An 18292-nucleotide genomic window follows, 5' to 3' on the forward strand; every position below is an offset into this window, starting at 1 on the left:
TTTTTCTATCTACTTGTTTTCTTTGTATTTATTATAAGATTAATAATAATTTGACCAATACAACAAACTCAAATCACTCAACTCAAAATATTATTGCAGTTTAAAACATTTAAAAATCTAATTTATTCCTGTGATGCGAAAGCTGGACGTTCAGCAGTCATTACTCCTGTCTTCAGTGCCACATGATCTGTAAGAAATCATTCCACCATAATATGCTTTTATGTTTTAGTGCTCAAAAAAAAACAATTATTATTACGAATGTTGTAAACAATTGTGCAGTCCAATATTTTTGTAGGAGTGAGATGCATTTTGTTTTCAGGATTCTTTGATGAATAGAAAGTACAGAAATTTATTTGTAATAGAAATATTTTTTCTTAATTTTCTGATGATCAATGTCTAAATCCTGTATGTGTATATAAAGTGTCACTAAGTCTCTTTTAATTTCCTACTCAGGTCAGGCATGTGCGTGCTTGTCTAAAGAAAGATTGATTGGCCAAGTGTCCCAGTTTGGACGCCAAGAGGACAGGTTTGCTGTCAGTATGTGTACAGATGCAATAGTAAAACAAACTAGCTCTGTGATTCATCCCACACTACTAGAAGGTCCTGATGTTATAAAATAAATCCTAGAAAAGACTAACCATTTAGGAAAACCTCAGTTGACCGTAATAAAGTTCCCTGACCAACATTAACTGAAGGTTAAATAAAAAAAATCATACTGTATGCTATTTTTCAATGAGAGATTGTAAACATTAAAAATAACTAATTTCTTTCAATTTCAGACTTAAATATACTTGTTGCTATTCTGAAGTTGTTAAAAATCTTGACTGCTTAGCAAGAGAGGCAAAGGGCTATTTTTATATCTGCAATGTACGCCCCCTCCCTTTAAGCCAGCAATGAGTGACAGCACAGCTGTGATGAACTAGCTTCTACCTTCATCCAACACAAGATTGCCCTGCACAGGGAGACGGTGGGTATCTTTTCTCTTTCCCCTCTATTTTAACTTCCTTTATGGCTGTCCCCCTATCACCAGCATCCAGCTCAGGGTGTGGGAGGGGATCCATGCGCGCTTGTATTCTTGCAAGAGCAACTAGAAGGAACCCTAGGACACAGTTTCAGTAGTAGTTGTCTTCTCTAAGGGGGCCCTGAAATAACATGGACCGTATGTACTAAGGGCCCCCAGGCCAACAAACTGAATCAAAGACACAAGCACAAACCGCACCATGGTGGCTGAGGAGGTTATCATCACCCTATCTGGAGGAGCACCATGGGGCTTCAGACTACAGGGAGGAATCGAGCACCAGAAGCCTCTGCAGGTCGCCAAGGTATGATTGCCAGGAAACACATAAATGAATGTACTGTACCTCACTTTAAGTCTTTTGGAGATATTTCAGCCCACAGTTCTTTAGTTCTAAAGAAACTTAGGATTTTCGAGCTGCCTGAAGATGTAATGGACACCAGAAGCATAGGCCCCTGCACTCTAAGTGTGGTGTGGAAGTGATCCTCTACCAAAAAAACCAAACGATTCATAGAGCTGTGAACTTTCAAGTATCCCCCCTTAACCTCTTAATCCTAAATAGCTAATGTGCATGAATTTGTACATTTTGTAATAGTGACAATGCAAGAGTTATTTACCAGTAACAGGCTAAGATTGTAGAATAAAACTTTATAGGTGAAACAAAGGACAGTTTATGACTGTAGTAGATCACGAGAAGCTAATCAAATATTTTTCTATCTAGCTAGCAGTACAAGGAAACAGGGTGTTTTTATGGTACAGTACATATAATTATGTGATACTGGTTTCTGCTATTATTTTAGAACTTTTGTTATTACTTATTACTTACTAAGTAGCAAATTGTGATCTAAATAGCAGATTGTGATTATTATAATAATATATAAATAAAGGTTCATGCTCTTTATGCTCTCGCACACACTCTATTGCTGTAGTTTATGACTTACCTTAGCCTTTGAGCATTCAGGTCATAGCATTTGCCCTAACTGAGTGCAATTTGGTCCCATGTCACCATGTTTATGTCTTAAATAATCTACTTCCAATTCCAGCAGACTTTTTTTCTTTATATAGGATACAATGTCATACACAGTATTTAATGATAAAGCAGTTTATTCTGGTTGTTGTCATGTCATGCTTGCAATAGTTTAGGAAATAAAAATGGCTCTGGTTATGTATTTTACTTTAATCCAACACCAAAGATGATAATTCAAGCCATTAGTAACGATGGACTATAATGGACTATTTTATATATACCTATCTATCTATATAATAATGTTATCTGATCAGGGTAGCTTGTTGCATCTACTAATTTTGGCTGTCATGAAGAGTATTGATTTTTATTGGTAGCTAGATACTTGTCATCAAAATTGAATTAGATTAAACTACTGGAATGGACACTGCCCCATATCAAGATGTGGTTTAGTGACAGGGCAGCATACAGATCCCAGTTCACCACTTGGTCCTGAATAGAACCTTTGCATTATAGCTGTTTCCTAAAAACCACAGGCAATCAAGTACAGGATTAAAAGCAGATCAATGACCCATGTGCCATATTGTTTTAGTCTGTTCTGCACAATCAAAGGCCAAAGGAGAGCACAGACTTTAAAATGTCCTTTTTATAGTATAGTGACTCAGGAGCTTTAGCACAGTATTAAAGAGCAGAGAAAATTTCATGAACCCATCTCACTGTCTATTTATAGTCTAAATGTAAGTATTTATAGGCTGATTATTGCATCCTCAGTAAGATCTGAACCTGTCAGTGTGAACAAAACCACTGAAATCAGAGCCTGTCCTCCTGTGCTGAGTAAGATGACAGACAGGACAGGGGTTTAAGCAATGCCATTGCAAGGTCCAGTTGATAAACAAAACTAACACCGGCACATGGGCAGCATCTGTTTACTGTCTATGCCAGCCTACTGAGTGTTTTTTTTTTTTCATCATTTTTTAAATATTAAGGTAAAATGATCTGAAATAAAATAAGATAGCATTTAAAGTATTGTATACAATGTTGCACAATTTTCACTGGCTCATCCCATTTGATATATTGATGGTCCCTGGTTCAAGTCCCAGCTGTTCCAGGAAGCCTTTTTGTATGGAGTTTGCATGTGCTATGGTTTCCCTTACAATCTAAAGACATTCAGAATAGGTAAATTAGAGACACCTACAAAAGACCAGGTTTAGAGAATGGATGGATATAGACTTAATGTGTATGACCAAACTCATATACCACTCATTCTTGCAGATCCACTTTTAAAGAATTTGAAATGCGATATCAATGCCTTAGTCTTTGCCTAATCTATGGAAAACATTCAAGGCCAAGTTAAATGTCTTCTTGAACTATTTATCCATTATCAACTGCTACAATTATCTTGTAGGTGCGCAAGCGAAGTAAAGCATGTCGTGCCGGACTGCGTGAGGGAGATGAGCTGGTGTCCATCAATGAGAATTCCTGTGGGAGTCTGTCGCATGCCCAGGCCATGAACCTGATCGACAGCATGCCAGGAACGCTACACATCCGGGTTAGGAGGTAAGCCAACCTTTCCTTTTTTCAATACCAAAGTGTGTGTTTAACTCAAATAGGAGCTGAAAGTAAGTTACTGTGTTAACTCCAAGCCAGGGTTGTTGTGAGTTACTGTTTCTGACCACCCCTGTGCTGTTTTACCCTCTTACATGTTTATCAGGGCACCGGCTGGCTTCCAGTCGGTGGTTCTGGTTGCTCGAGCTCCTTCTCCCCGCATTGATAAAGAGTACCGTGCTGCCATTAGGGCCATGTCTCCATCCAGCTCCCGACCTCACCAGTCCAGTGTGCGGCAGATCCACTGCGGATCCCTGATCTCCCCGACCGGACGCAGTGGATTGACCTCCCCGCCAGGCAGTGAGGCCTACTATGGAGAAACAGACAGTGATGCAGACGTGGCTGCTCATGAGAGGCAACGCAAACCAAAACGACGTAGTCCCAGCAATTCACCTGGCAAGGCAGGTCGAGCCTCACCGGAGGGAGCAGAGACTTCAGAAATGAGTGGGTATGACAGTGCCTCAGATGCCCAAGTTTACAATCTTTTGGGGCCTAAAGAAAGAGAAGATGTATTGCCTGGTGTAGCCCGCAGAGAAGTGATTTACCAACCCCCTCCGCATGGAGCCTGGTCCTCTCAGACCTCCACTGAGACCTCATCCATGAGTGCGGATGACCAAAACCCACGAGAAGGGCTGATGGAAGAGGACAGTGGGTTCCAGGAGCCCACAAATGTTCCCCCTCTGGTTTCTCCAGAGAGAGCCAAAGAAGCTCTTATGCTAAGCTCTCGTACTCAGTTGGTGCCCATGGTTGGGCCAGTTGACAATCCCGTGGATGAGGAACTCACATTAACATACATGGATAAAGCAAAACAAGCAAGTGAGTATATGAAGATCATTGCTCTTATAATCGACTGGCCTCAAATATACTGTCATGAACACCTGCTTAGCTTTGTAAATGTGTTCTTAAAGTCACAGCTTGTGATTGCCTGCATGTAAACCCTTGAAGACATGAGGGTTGGTCATGAGTCTTTTAGCCAGCAGTGTCTATATTTGTCCTGAGGCTCGCAGGGTTGATATCCTGAGCGCTGCTTTGCATGAGCTGGCATAAGCATCTCCAGCTGCTAGCTTATATCAGGTGACAGTGCTCCTCACAGGCCTGTGCTCATTCTCTCCACCTAGATCCCTAGCTGAAATACTGGACAGTATTGTTAGTATTCTCCGTATTGTTTTCAGACATTTATAAGAGCATCTGGCTGGAATTTAAAGTAATTTAAAAGTCATCAGTGCAAGTCACAAATTATCATATTTCAGAAGCTAGGTTAGTGTTCATAAAATGAGATACATACAATTAGTTACACAGGTTTAACATTCTGGTGCCCGGACACTGCATTACACTGGTATGTCACTGATCCTGGATCGCAGCTGTGGAATGTGTGTTTGTTGATCCCATATCAGGTGATAAACAACACATTGACATCTGTGTTTATGGTGCGATTACTTACTGTGGAATCTAATATGCTATTAATGAAATATTAATATTAAATATGCATGAACATATTTCCCCGTTATGATAATGATTAGGTTTAAAGAATAGATTAGAGGTGAAACTTGGGGTTATATGCTATAGTACAACTTTTTATAAAATGTACAAGCATCTTCAGAGCCACTGCTATTTGAAGCAGTGTAATTTCAAGCACCAACATAAATAAACAGTCATAAATCTAAAGACAACCCTAATTTGTACTCTAAACATTCTCATGCTCTTCTCAGGGACCACAATTAAGCACTGGTAAATAAAGCATCTCCCTATGGTAGACAAATCAACTTGGCAGCCAAATGATTATGCTCTTTTTCTCTAATTGCTGTAGATTAATATAATGAGTGGTCTCTGTTGAAAAATGCTTTGATTAAATACAATTTTTATTGGGTTATGATATGAAAACTTTTTTTGAGTATGTTCTTTGACATGCAATTTTGCAGTACCATATGAAGAACTGAATCTTATCTAGCCTTTTATGAGATATTCAACTATCCTTTGTTAATAGCATGAGTTGAGTGTAGCATGTGCATGTACATATAAATGTTACATTTTTCTGCACTCTTTTAGCACAATTTTACAGGCCCAATGATTCAGAAGAGCACTGTTAGCTATATTAAACACAATTTCTGACAGATATAAAGTGAATAGTTTAAAGCCATAAACATCAATTCTCAATTCAATTTTCAAAACTCAATTCTGTCTCAAACCTTTAATTTCATGTTATTCAGAATTGAACCGTGGAGATACGATCGCGGACAAACAGGTTAAGGAAGCTCGGTCCAAGTGCCGCACCATCGCCTCACTACTGACAGATGCGCCTAATCCTCATTCAAAGGGTGTTTTGATGTTTAAAAAGCGCCGACAACGCTCCAAAAAATACACACTGACCAGCTTTGGAAGTGTTGATGAGGACATAAGGCAGGACTCTCAAGAAGAGGATGGCACATTTCCTGGCAGTGAATCAGAATTTGATGAGGAAGGTTTCTCTGCTGCACCCGACACCACATGGGACAGTGACTACCTTGAGATGCTGGAGAAAAGATCTGCTTCCAGAGGTCAGGAAGGAGAAGGTGGTGCTCTCAGTCCTGGTCTGAGTGATACATCTGGAAAAGGGGCACAGTTATTTGAGCAGCAGCGGAGAAGGGCTGAGGAACACGCAAAGAAAATGGAAGCTGCGCAAGAACAGTTACAAAGCCAAATGCTGGGAATGGCACTGAAAGAGACACCAGCACCTCCTCAACTACAGACACCGCAACCACAACCAGACCCATTGACGAAGCCAAATGTCCAGCCACCACCAGTTGCTCCGAAACCTGCCAGACCTTCAAAAACTCTACATCGTGAGGTTCCACCAACAGAGATGCAAAACATGACACAGATGGCCACACCTCAAGCCACTTCCACTGTCCCTGTTATGGTTAATGGAGATACTTCAAACACAATGGCACCAGCCCCCGCTGCATTGCCCATAACTAGACTCTCAGTACCTTCAGCAGAACCTGTGATGCCTCCACAACCAGCTCCGCTACCAGAACTTCCTCCCAGTTCTGTGTTAAACAGAACTGCCCAACCTTTTGCCCCAGGCTGTGTTACCAATCGGGCAGCCACTGCTCCTGTTGTGTTTCGCCCTACAGTCAGTAAGAAGACACCCAGACCTGTTTCAGTGGCTGTGGTTGCACATCCATTCTCTGCACCATCAGAAGAGCATGCCATGAGTGTTAACCCGGCCTCCTTTGTTAGCCAAGTCACAATGAGTAAAATGAGTGCCGATGTCCCTCCTGAAATGATACCCACACAGCCCGTTATGCCTGGAACATCTGTTCCTCCACCTGTATCTGTGGAATCATATTCTCAACCTACTCTTCACTGCTCCTCAGTGGAAAACATCCAGGTTGCATCAGTACCACCTCCCATAATTCAAACCCAAGGACCTACTTGTCCTGTAGAAGCCGAAACAACTGTTCCTCTAGCAATCCCTGTTGACAACACAGTAACCGCTGTGGCTCCCGTTATGGCTCCTGTCACTCCTCAGGCCATTGCAATACCATCCCAAACCTCTTCTATTTTGACCTCTGCTGCTTCTGAGACCTCTTTAACTAGAACTCCAGTGTCACCTGTAGTCTATCGTGAAAAATCCTCTGCCACCACTGGCCGCACTGGTATTCTCCAAGAGGCCCGCCGACGTAGTGCCTACAAGCCAATGTTTAAGATACCTGACAGCAAGAAAAACTCACCAAACCCTGAATTATTGTCTATGGTGCAGAACCTAGATGAAAGACCCAGACGTGGATATTATGAACTGGAAAATATTACTCACAACATTGATGACAATAGAGCAAGGGTGCCACCGCCTGTGGCTCCTAAGCCAAGGGTCATCCCAGAAATGTCACAGATCCCTCAGGCAGAGGGAAAAGGTGCAGAGCTGTTTGCTCGTAGACAGAGTCGCATGGATTTGTTTGTAGTAGACTCTCCACATCTGCACTCTGCATCGCTACAACCCCAACAATCCCAATCAGTCATAGACTTGATCGAACCACAAAAAAACTCACCAACCCCATCCCACTGGAAGTATTCCCCTAATGTTCGTGCTCCTCCACCGATAGGTTACAATCCTTTGCTGTCTCCATCCTGTCCTGTTGGGGTGCAGCGTGGGGGTGCCAAAGTGTCTGAGGGAAGTTCTAAAGGAATTAAGGGTAGTTATGGTGTCCCAAAAGAAGGTATCAAAGCCTTGGACTTTATGAGGAGGCAGCCTTACCAACTGAACCCTGCAATGTTCAGTTTTGGTGGTGGCACTAGCACACCATCTTCAGTGTCCTCCTACCAGAGGCAACAAAGGCAAGGCCACACTCTGACACCACCCAAGCAGATCCCAGTAAAGGCGGCACGTGTGTATGAAATCAAACGATTCTCCACTCCCACCCCAATGTCAGCACCAACTCTCAACCCCACAGTGATTGTACCACGCTCACGGACCACACTTGGTGAGCACATCTCTCGTTCTGACATGACGTCCCCTCTACCTGAACCTGTACCCGAATCAACTCTGGCGCCTTCACAAGCCCCAGGCCTCCCCGAGCTCCCTAAAATTTCAGCTGTGCCCATCCCTCACCCCATACCATACTCACCCCCAGCCCCCATGTCAAGTATGTCAAGCCTAAGCTACTCTGGGCTTCAAGCTGCCAAACAGTTTAAGAGTGCCCCTGAGTTAAGTTCCCTACCACCAGACCCCTTAAAGTCTCCTATCCAAGTTCCCAAACCCCGTTTTATTGCAACACGTGTGGGTATTCAGCCCCGCGTCTGGAGGCCTGGAACCCTTCTTCACTGATGATGTTACTTTACATGTGGAAGAAGCTAAACCATCTGCTTCTGTTCCACTCTCAAAATCAATACTTTTCAAATGTGATTTAATTATAACTTGAAGGTGCAAAGAAATTGTATTCTCCATTACAGATGAAAATATACTGTGGAGTATATTTGTTTTGTTTTGAGAGTGTTTTTCAAAACTTAGATGAAAAATCCTGAATTTCTGCTAAATGTTCAACAATATGTTTAAAACCTTCAGTGTTGTTAACATGAAATCTATTTACTTAATGCATGTTCCTGTTCTTGTGAACAATTTATATATGCTGTTCCAAAGAGAAACATTGTTTGGCTTTGTAAACATCGATCAAAGTGTAGCTTGCACTTCCTCTGAAATGGCTCTGCCCTTTTCACTTAGATGAGGTTAACCAATAGCCAAATAGTTACTTGGGCATTGTTTTAGCAAACTTACATTCTGTCTGGCTCTCTAGTGGTGTAGAATGCCCAGTTTTTTTTTTATCCATTCAGTTCCTTAATGGATAACATCAAGATGTATCATACATTGTTTTTTGTTTGTTTGTTTGTTTTTACTTTATTGCATATCTTGTTTCATCCATACATCAGAATCAGAGCAAGCTTTTATACACCAAGTGTGCACAAACACACAATGAGTCACATTACGGCAGTTAAAAAGAGTTGCAAATGCCAATTCACGTTCACGTGTCAATTCACGTGTTCCCAATTTTATAGGGATAAGAAGAAATACATTGACATGTCACCAGAAAAAAAAACATTTCACATGGACAGGACTGAGGTATTTTTAAATATTTTCCTTCAGATTTCTCCATTACGACACACACATATGTGAGTTTTTTGGCATCTATAAAATACTAAAGTGTAGTTGCTTTGTGGATCTTGGGTGTACACCTTGATCTACTTGACATATGAAAGCATGGAAAAAATACCTAAGAGAAAAAGGCAAGCTGAGGCTTTGTTTTGCTGTATGCTCTCAGGTCAATCAGAAATGATATATCTCTTGGCAGAGCCTGCACTGAACAGGTGCATAAGGGTCACAGCCTATTTGTAGGAGGAAAGTAAACGGGGAACCAAGCTGGTTCCTTAAAATGTGCTCTGACTTTTTGCTCTTTATATCCGACTATTGATATATTAAAAAGATGACATTAATTAAAACTTGAGTTTTAATTTTTTATAAAAACATATTTAAGTGGTCAAATCAGTAAGTGTTGGAAAAGTACAGTGTTGGAGACAGTCCTAGAGAAAGGGTATCTGAGCACTGACACAAATCTGTCTCATGAAGACAGTGTGAAAAGTGCAAAGCTAGCACTGTCCAGGATTATCAGAAGGTTAATTAGCCAACTGGCTTTACTGGAATTAGTCAGAATACTCATAGCAATATGAAATATTTGAATGGCATGTGCGGCAGTGAGGCTGATGATTTCGGGGATGAGTGGTTTTCGAATGTGTTCCCAAAGTCCTCAAAACATGTCAATGTCTTAAGAAATCTAGGGCTTGCAATAAAAAGGGAACAACGGATAGAGGTTTAAGGAAGGAAAACAGTTTATATCAATGTGAATTAGATATACAGAGAGGATTAATAAATAATGATTGTAGTACTGGCAGGTGAGAATATTTCATTTTTAAAAGGTCTCCTTTTAAAAAAAATACTTTTAGAATTTGAATGAGAAGTTGATATAGAGTAGATACAGTGTTTAAATTCTGAGCCACAATTTTGTTTGTCTTTCCAGTTAGTGTCGATCATGTTTTATTTTCTAGACTAAATCTTCTAGACTAAATATGTATATTGTTCAGTGCTCTTAATTTTGGCTGTACAAATCATTAGATCAATGGGTCTGTCTTGTCTTTATGGTTAATGTCTCTGTTAATTTTGTTTGTGCGATGATTATGATGAGCTCAGCTGAACTTTAGGACCTAAGTAATTCTAAATGAAAGTGTCTTTGTATTTCTAATACAATGAATAGTTTCAATAAAACATACCTGAAATTTCACATAATGTCTCTGTCTCATGGCAAGCAACAAACGCAGACACGATCCCAATGTCTCACATGAATGCACTTAAACCTAATGATATCATGTTTTACTTTTTACAAACGAAGAAAAGTCATTTTGAATTTATTTGATTAAGAAGGCCAAGCTCATTTAAATGTTGGTTTGTGAATTTGCCTGACTGTAACATATTCAGAATAATTCCTTTGAAAAAATAATTATCAGTGTCCTAAGTGTTTTGGAAAGACTAAAAACATGGTTTATGGGGTGAAGATGACTAATGACCACATGGTGGCGCTTATGTCTTACTTTTCATAATAGAAGCAAGGCTAAGTAGTGAAATGTGACTGCATATTTTATAATTTTTTTTTCTTTGTATTTTTGTGGGGACTTGCCACAGACTTCTATTATTACTTCTATTATTTTTTTATACTGATCTATTTTCTCTCCACTAAACCTAAATCGACCCCTAAACCCCCTGACAGAAACCTTTGCATGTTAACATTTTTAGATAAACATAAAGTATTTATAATACTTCTTTTTTTCCCCCTTTGTTGGAACTGAAAATTTTTTGTCCTTGTGGAGAAATTTGGTCCCCAGAATGGAGGATAAGCCTGTACACACACATACATACATCTCTGGTTTCTCCGGTTTACTCTACAATTATTATAAATTCAAATCATAATAAATGGCATTTATATTTGCCCAAGTGTATAAGCAACAGTGAATGTGTCTCCTAAAACTCAGTAGTGGTGAAGTGTTGTATTGCACACTGCTGGGTGGGTGGACTACAGCTAAAGCTGGCACCATTCTCATGCATATGCCGTCCTCCTATATTTAGGCCTGATAATGTTCAGGCCCTTTTTTATGGCTGCTCCACGCTTTCCCTGCTTAGATTCCATTTATGAGTGGTTCCTTCCTGAATTGACAAAGACAGAGTGAATCTGATGAGTTCTCAGGTTCATACGGTGCAAATGATGTGGGTGAGAGAAGAGATATAATAAGCATTGTCTCTGAGACAGGTGCGAAAATGTCACCTGAAATGATACTTTTTGAATGGCAGAGAATTTATGTAGTAATGAAAAAATTATTCTGTACTGTGCTGAATGATTGTTTATATATATATATATATATATATATATATATATATATATATATATATATATATATATATATATATATATAATGTACAAAAATATTGGAGCAAAATTCCTTCTTTGATTACACAGGGTAACTCTGCAGATTTTAAATTAGACCCAAGCATCAAACTTGACGGATTGCACATTAGTAAAATTGCCAATAATTTTCTCATTCACACTACAGCTATTTAGAACCATGTCATGTCAATGTAACATTGGCTGCCCTGTCCAGCACGACCCCTTGGAGTGCTTAAATCATTATCATAAAAATAAATTTAGCACCGTTACGGGGCCCACTATTGAATTTAAAAAGTGAAAATCCTCTCACGAGTGATAGGTGATTAACGAAAGAAGAAAAGCGCAAATCTACCACAACCCTTTCGCCCTGTGAAGTTATTTGATAACTGTGCAATCACCCGGTCCCTCTCCTTCTCTCTATATTTAGCCAATGAAGCATCTGCAAGAAAGATATTAGTCTCTTGATATTCCCATCAGCAAAGTGCTGTGCAGACCAAAATGCCCCCACCCCTTACCCCTCACTCCCCCTTTCATACCCGGACTCTCCCTCCCCCCATGAAGATCTGCCATCCAAGTCCCAACTGGATTTTGCACGCCTTGGGTTCTTGGTCCAGCCACAGGTCAAAGGTACCCTGGAATTGGTCAACTTCTTAGCAACAAACCTTTTCCTATTATCACCGTACCTTTGAGACCACTTCCTGTAAGCAGTCTAGAGCCTTGGTAAGTGGATTATGTGATTTTGTTCTGTCACTTTACTAAACGCACACTGTTTAACTAACAGCTGCATGAGGGCAATGAAAACATGACCAGCAGTAACTCCTGTTGCTGGTGCTATACCCACTCTAAAAGTTTGCAAACACTGATGGCACATTCTCATTTTAAGTTTGGATTGATTGGAATAATCAAGTTTAAATGCTCCGATGCCTTTTTGCTACCAGAAAGTGGGAATGTGCTTTACACTCCCACCCAACCTAGCTGATGTTTTTATGTGGAATGCAAAGCCTGTACTGTCCAGCTGGGGGAACTTAAGCCCGGTGGACCCCAGCTCATGGTTATTTTACAGGGTGGGTCAGTGCACCCCCCTCGTCTCGCCACACATAAACCCATGGTGTCATTTCAGTTTGAGGGAGATTTCCGATTTCTACAATGCATTAAGTAACAGTGTACATGTGTTTATGCGTGTATGTTTGTGACCAATCCTGAGTATCTGACAATAAAAACTAATGCCATGACTTGCCACTAAAAGGTCTTGCTTTAAAAATAGCCATACTGTATTGAGTTACAGTCAAGTCAACGCAGTGTTTGCCATTAACAGAGCCTTAAAAAATTGCAGAAACACTGTGTGCAGTAAAGCGAAAATGAAAAGATAAAGCCTAAACTGCAATTTAACTGGACATCCATCTCCAGGCTTTATAAGAAAAAATTGCCTAAACCGTATTACTAAAAAAAATTTTAACTACTGTATGGCATGAAGAAAAATGGAACATGAAAATTAAATTAAAGAGCTAAAGCTGGATATTTTTCAATGTGTGTTTAAAATCTGTAAATAGAGTTGTGAAATTTGGATGGAATGTTTTTGAGTGAGACAAACCAACTAATAGCACAAAATCACATAATTCATATGCAGTAATTAGTTGCTAATATTTTTTGATGTCAGTACTGTTTATGTCCCACCAAAAAATGATGTAACTTCTTGGAAAAGGATATCATTACCAAATTAGCTTTTGTTGAATTATATAAAAGACTAACAGGATGGAAAGTGAATGATTTTGGTTAAAAGAAAAAAAAGAGTATTAATTAATGGGTTTTGATTTTAAAAATTAGTAGGAATGACCCGACCTCATAAATCATACTTTTTTTTTTTATCTTTTCATTTCTTCTGTGATTCTAGAGTTTGCTGTTAAAAAAACCCCCCGAACAAATCAAACATTGTGGTGAATTATATGTGTGTTTTCATACATGTACTTGTCCTTGGAATCTGAGGAATGTGAGGTCACTCATATCTATACTCAGCAAGTGTCTGTTCTAAATGTATTATTCCTCAGGGACTAACAGCGTGATCTGCAGACTTTGCTTACACTACAAAAAATGATACCTGTTCATTTACTTTCAAATATAAACTACTCCAAACTACTGCAAAATGACAAGACAGAGATACATTTTAGAATATATAATCAAATCTACTCTGATCTCTGTTTTCCCAGTCTGGAATCATGCCTCTGTCAGGAACACCAGCACCACCCAACAAGAGGAAAAAGCTCTCCAAGATCATCACTGACCTGTCACACATAACCCAAGACGGTAAAACACCCACAACTTCAGCTTTATGCTTGATTTATTGCATAATCATTACAAGAACATATGAGACAGGTCTAAAAATGTCACCTGAGATAACTGATTGATTGTCAGGGAAGCTATGGTTATAAAGTAAAGGGAATTACAGTACAATTTGAATGAACTGTTTTTCGTTTTAATATATTTTAGAATGTAATTTATGCAGAATTTTCAGCAGCCATTACTCTAGCCTTCAGTGTCGCATGATCCTTTCGAAATCATTCTAATATGCTGATTTGGTGCTCAGCTATCAGCTATGATTAATGGTAATTATTATTATTTAAACCAATCTTTTAAAATGGTATGGTTTCACAGTTTCTACAAAAATAACTGTTTTCAGCATTGATAATAGTAAGAAATGTTTCTTGAGTAACAAATCAGCATAATAATATAAAAAAATTATATTATTTTCAAAATAACATGCTTTTATATTGCAATAATATTTCATAATAACATACTGTATGTTTCTGACTATGATATTGTGGTCTGGGAATACATAACATATATTTTTCATATAATTAAAGAGTGTGTTTGTTTAGCCTTCCTGACAGTCTTCTTTGAAAGATGTCATTAAAGAGATTAGACTATGAACATGCCACAACACAAACAGTACACAACCTGCTCCATCGCCTGTGTTGGCAGTGTCACTGTTTATTGGGAACATCATCTTCATTTCAGGGCTTGTCACTAAGGTTTCATGCGACGGGATTTAATATGTTTTAATGAGGAGTAATATGTCAGTAACAACATGCATCTTGCAGATTTCATAGCTGAAATGTCAGCTGTGTCTCTGATTATTACCGGAGCACCTCTCCCTCCCTTTCATCATTATAATCATGGGACATTTACTCCACTGAAAGAGCATTACATAAGTGTCTCCGGTGGAAATTAAGTCTAATTGATATGTTCTTTTTTCAAGCTTTTGAATGTGAGTGAAAAACTGTTTTTGTGGAAGAATGGAAAATCTGTGAAAGAATTGAGAGACTCTTGCAAACCTGATACGTGTTTATATGTTTTTCCTTCAAAAACATTATTTTGGTATGAGGAAACTGTTTCTTATTCCATGCAGGGATGTTAAATTTAACGGAGGAATAGACTTGATAAAGTTTAAATGAATTTATTGTTTATATTAATACTGTTAAGAACATTTCCAAGGAACTGTGTCTGTTTTTCCAGCACAAACAGTGGGTGGTTGGATGACTAATAGCTATTTAGTTACTGTTATGATTACAATGCAGGAAAAAAGATACATCTGTATAAATATGAATGACGACACTTGATACTAGAGAGTCGGGGACATTTTTTTCTTTCCAAGCATAGTCTGATAATACCATGCACAGTTAAAACACAAGTGAACCAACAGAGTATTACAATGCTGATTGCACTTTATGTTAATTGCCAGATACCTTGATGATATGTAAACATTAAACTATCATAGTGGTGAATAACATCTCTTTTTTTGTTTTGTTTGCTAGAGTATGAATCAGAGCCTGAGGCCTCAGAGTTTGACCTGGGGAAAAAGATCAGTCCACCCAAGGATATCATGCTGGAGGAACTATCCCTTCTGAAGAACAAAGGCTCCAAGATGTTCAGGATGAGGCAGATTCGTGTGGAGAAGTTCATCTACGAGAACAATCCTGACCTCTTCAGCAGTGAGTCCATGGTAAGGCAGGCTAAGTGCTATCAACATCTGTGAATTTGTTGTTAGATTATTAGCATTAAATTATCATTATTCCTAAATCTCAGTTCTTCCAGTGTTCTCCATTCATCCTTTTTTGATTCTTTATTCTGGTCAGGTTCTTATTTAAATTTAACATTCCAAACGTGATTTGAATGCTGATTTAGAAACTCTTCTAATTATTGTGTTACTCTGTGTAAAGGATAACCTCCAGAAGTTTGTGCCCAGCCTGGGGGGCCAGATGATGGATGTTGGTGGCCGCCTGATTGGTGGACATATGGCTGGCCAGGCTGGTGGGGGCGGTCAAGCACCAGTGCCTCCTCCTAAACCCGGAAGCTATGGAAAGGGATTAGAGGGTGGGCTACAAGCAGGTGGGCTCGCTGGAGGAGCTGGAGGTGCTGGAGTGGCAAGAGGAGCAGGGGGGAAGGATGGTGTGTCAGGAGATGCTTCACAGAGTGAGTAGGAACCCAGATGGAGACCTTTATACACTAGCCTCACTAGACCCACCATGAAACTTGTGTTAAATGGTAAAGGTTATTATCATAAAATAAAACTAAAACTACACTGCAAAAAAAAATAAAAAAATAAAAAATAAAAGTACTGGAAATTTTGTGCCAGAACATTATGCATTAATTTTATGGACATTACTGTTTACCGTAAAACACAATATAATAAAGTGTAAAATTCAAAATACAGATAAAACACCTGTCAAAAAAAAATAAAAATAATAATAATATATATATATATATATATATATATATATATATATATATATATATATATATATATACACACATATATTACAGTGTAATACAAACAGAAATAAAATAAAATACATATATTAGATAAAATGTTTCTTTGGCAAATGAAATAAGTTTGAAGTTGGAATAAGTTGAAGCAGTAAACTGAATATTAAAACCGAAATAAAAATGAAGGAAACCTATATAGCAATATTTAAAAACATCAAAAACTAATAAAAAAATGGCAAACATATTACAAAATTTCTACAAATGGAACTAAAATTAAAATAAACAAACATAAAATAAAAGCAATTTAAAAATATGAATAAAAACTAAATCCAAAAGAACTGTGGCAACGCTTCCAAGATGCTTCAAGAAAGCTACCTGCAAAGCTACATTACTGTTAAAAGTTTTAGGCACTTGTGTAATAATGCTGTAAAATGAGGATGCTGTCAAAAATAATGTCATAAATAGATTTTCTTTATCAATTAACTTCTATTAACTAAATTGAATCAACATTTGGTGTGACTCTCCTTTGTGTTTAAAGCAGCTTTTGTCCTAGGTGCACTTGTGCATAGTTTTTCAGGCAGATTTGTAGGTAGGTCTCTTGAAGCATCTTGGAGATGTTGCCACAGTTCATCTGGATTGAGTCTGTCTCAGTTTGTTCTGTTTCTTCATGTTATTTCAGGCAGAATGGAGGATGATGAGATCAGATCTCTGTGTGGAGCACAGGCTGTTGTCAGACTCCTTTTGCAATCACAAATCTCACTGGATTACTACAATTAATGGCAAAATTAATGTTTGGAAATGTACACTGATATTTCCTACTGACACACTACAGCAAAAGATAGAAATAACTGAATTCAAACCATTTTGTAGCTGGGGAAAATAATACAAATACTACTACTAATAATAATAATAGTGCTTCAACATATTTAAGATGAAACTAAACTGAACTAAAACTAAAATAAAAAAAACGAAATGAAATCTAAATAGTAATTTTTAAAAACAATTTTTGGGTAAACCATGCCTTTAACTAATGGAACCCTTTTACTAATGGAATGCAATTAGTTTGAATCAGTTTATATTTCTCTATAGGTGAGGAAAGTTCTAAGGCTGCTTTGGAAAAGGCAAACAAGAAGGTCGCATATGTGAAGACATACGTTTCCCCTTGGGAACGGGCTATGAAGGGCAATGAAGAACTTCTAGCAACAATGAAGACTCAAATGCCTGGACCCTGCTCTCAAAAGGAGCTGCGCAATTATAAGTGCTTCAACAGGTGCAGTTGCATTTCTTCATATAGGCTGGGCAATCTGACTCTCCTCTTTTCGTGTGCATGCAACAATTGTACTTTTTCAAACCTATGGTTTCCTTTTGACCTTTAATTGGTCTCTCTCTTTCTAGGAGTGCAATGCCTTTTGGAGGTTTTGAGAAGGCCTCTCAGCTTATGACCTTCCAGATGCCAGACATCGAGGTGGCCGTTGATGAGCCTGAACCTGCAGTTGTGTACCATCATGATATCGGCTCACGGCCCTCCTTTAACCGCACACCCATCGGCTGGGGGGGTAGCGGTGAACCAGGCAGCATTCACATGGAGTTAGATACTATACCATTTGATGGGGAGACTGATGACCTGTGAATCTAAAACCCTTAAAAAAAAAAAAAAAGCATGCCTGTCCTAATTACGCTGCACTCTAATGACCAGGCACACACCTATGCACACAGCCACAATTCAACAGTCCATCAGGAGGACATGTAAAATGTGAATGGCAAACCTCTCTCACTGTACATGTCACTTTGAATCTAAATCATTAAAAAAGAAATACATATATATTTGTGGAGGAATTTTATGCATGAAGCATATCAACTTAAATGAAGGTGTCAGGTGAGACTGAAGTTTTGATTCGCTTGTTATTTTGTCAGCATGTTGCACTTTAGAAGTGAACAAATTAGCATGATGTGCCTTGGGCGACAATGTCCAGTTAGCATTCGCAG

The 18292-nt window shown here is 38.7% G+C and overlaps 2 protein-coding genes across 3 annotated transcripts; both read left to right on the top strand.

Moving 5' to 3' along the window:
* Window positions 1-541: 541 nt before the first annotated feature.
* Window positions 542-10390, top strand: LOC122134297 (synaptopodin 2-like protein). Of its 2 annotated transcripts, none has more exons than XM_042736806.1 (4): window positions 542-1322; window positions 3385-3536; window positions 3775-4400; window positions 5792-10390. In XM_042736806.1, exons 1-4 carry the CDS (start codon window positions 1221-1223, stop codon window positions 8386-8388), a joined length of 3477 nt encoding a protein of 1158 aa, XP_042592740.1. In that variant the 5' UTR covers window positions 542-1220; the 3' UTR covers window positions 8389-10390. The 2 variants fall into 2 exon arrangements, with proteins under 2 accessions (XP_042592740.1, XP_042592739.1); XM_042736805.1 differs by having other exon boundaries at window positions 543-1322; window positions 3691-4400.
* A 1696-nt stretch (window positions 10391-12086) lies between these two features.
* Window positions 12087-17948, top strand: LOC109094846 (myozenin-1-like). Its single transcript, XM_042736816.1, has 6 exons — window positions 12087-12265; window positions 13750-13846; window positions 15355-15542; window positions 15760-16012; window positions 17396-17576; window positions 17702-17948. Exons 2-6 carry the CDS (start codon window positions 13759-13761, stop codon window positions 17934-17936), a joined length of 945 nt encoding a protein of 314 aa, XP_042592750.1. The 5' UTR covers window positions 12087-12265; window positions 13750-13758; the 3' UTR covers window positions 17937-17948.
* Window positions 17949-18292: the final 344 nt, after the last annotated feature.

The sequence above is a fragment of the Cyprinus carpio genome, chromosome B13 (assembly GCF_018340385.1).
Source record: "Cyprinus carpio isolate SPL01 chromosome B13, ASM1834038v1, whole genome shotgun sequence".
Lineage (NCBI taxonomy): Eukaryota > Metazoa > Chordata > Actinopteri > Cypriniformes > Cyprinidae > Cyprinus > Cyprinus carpio.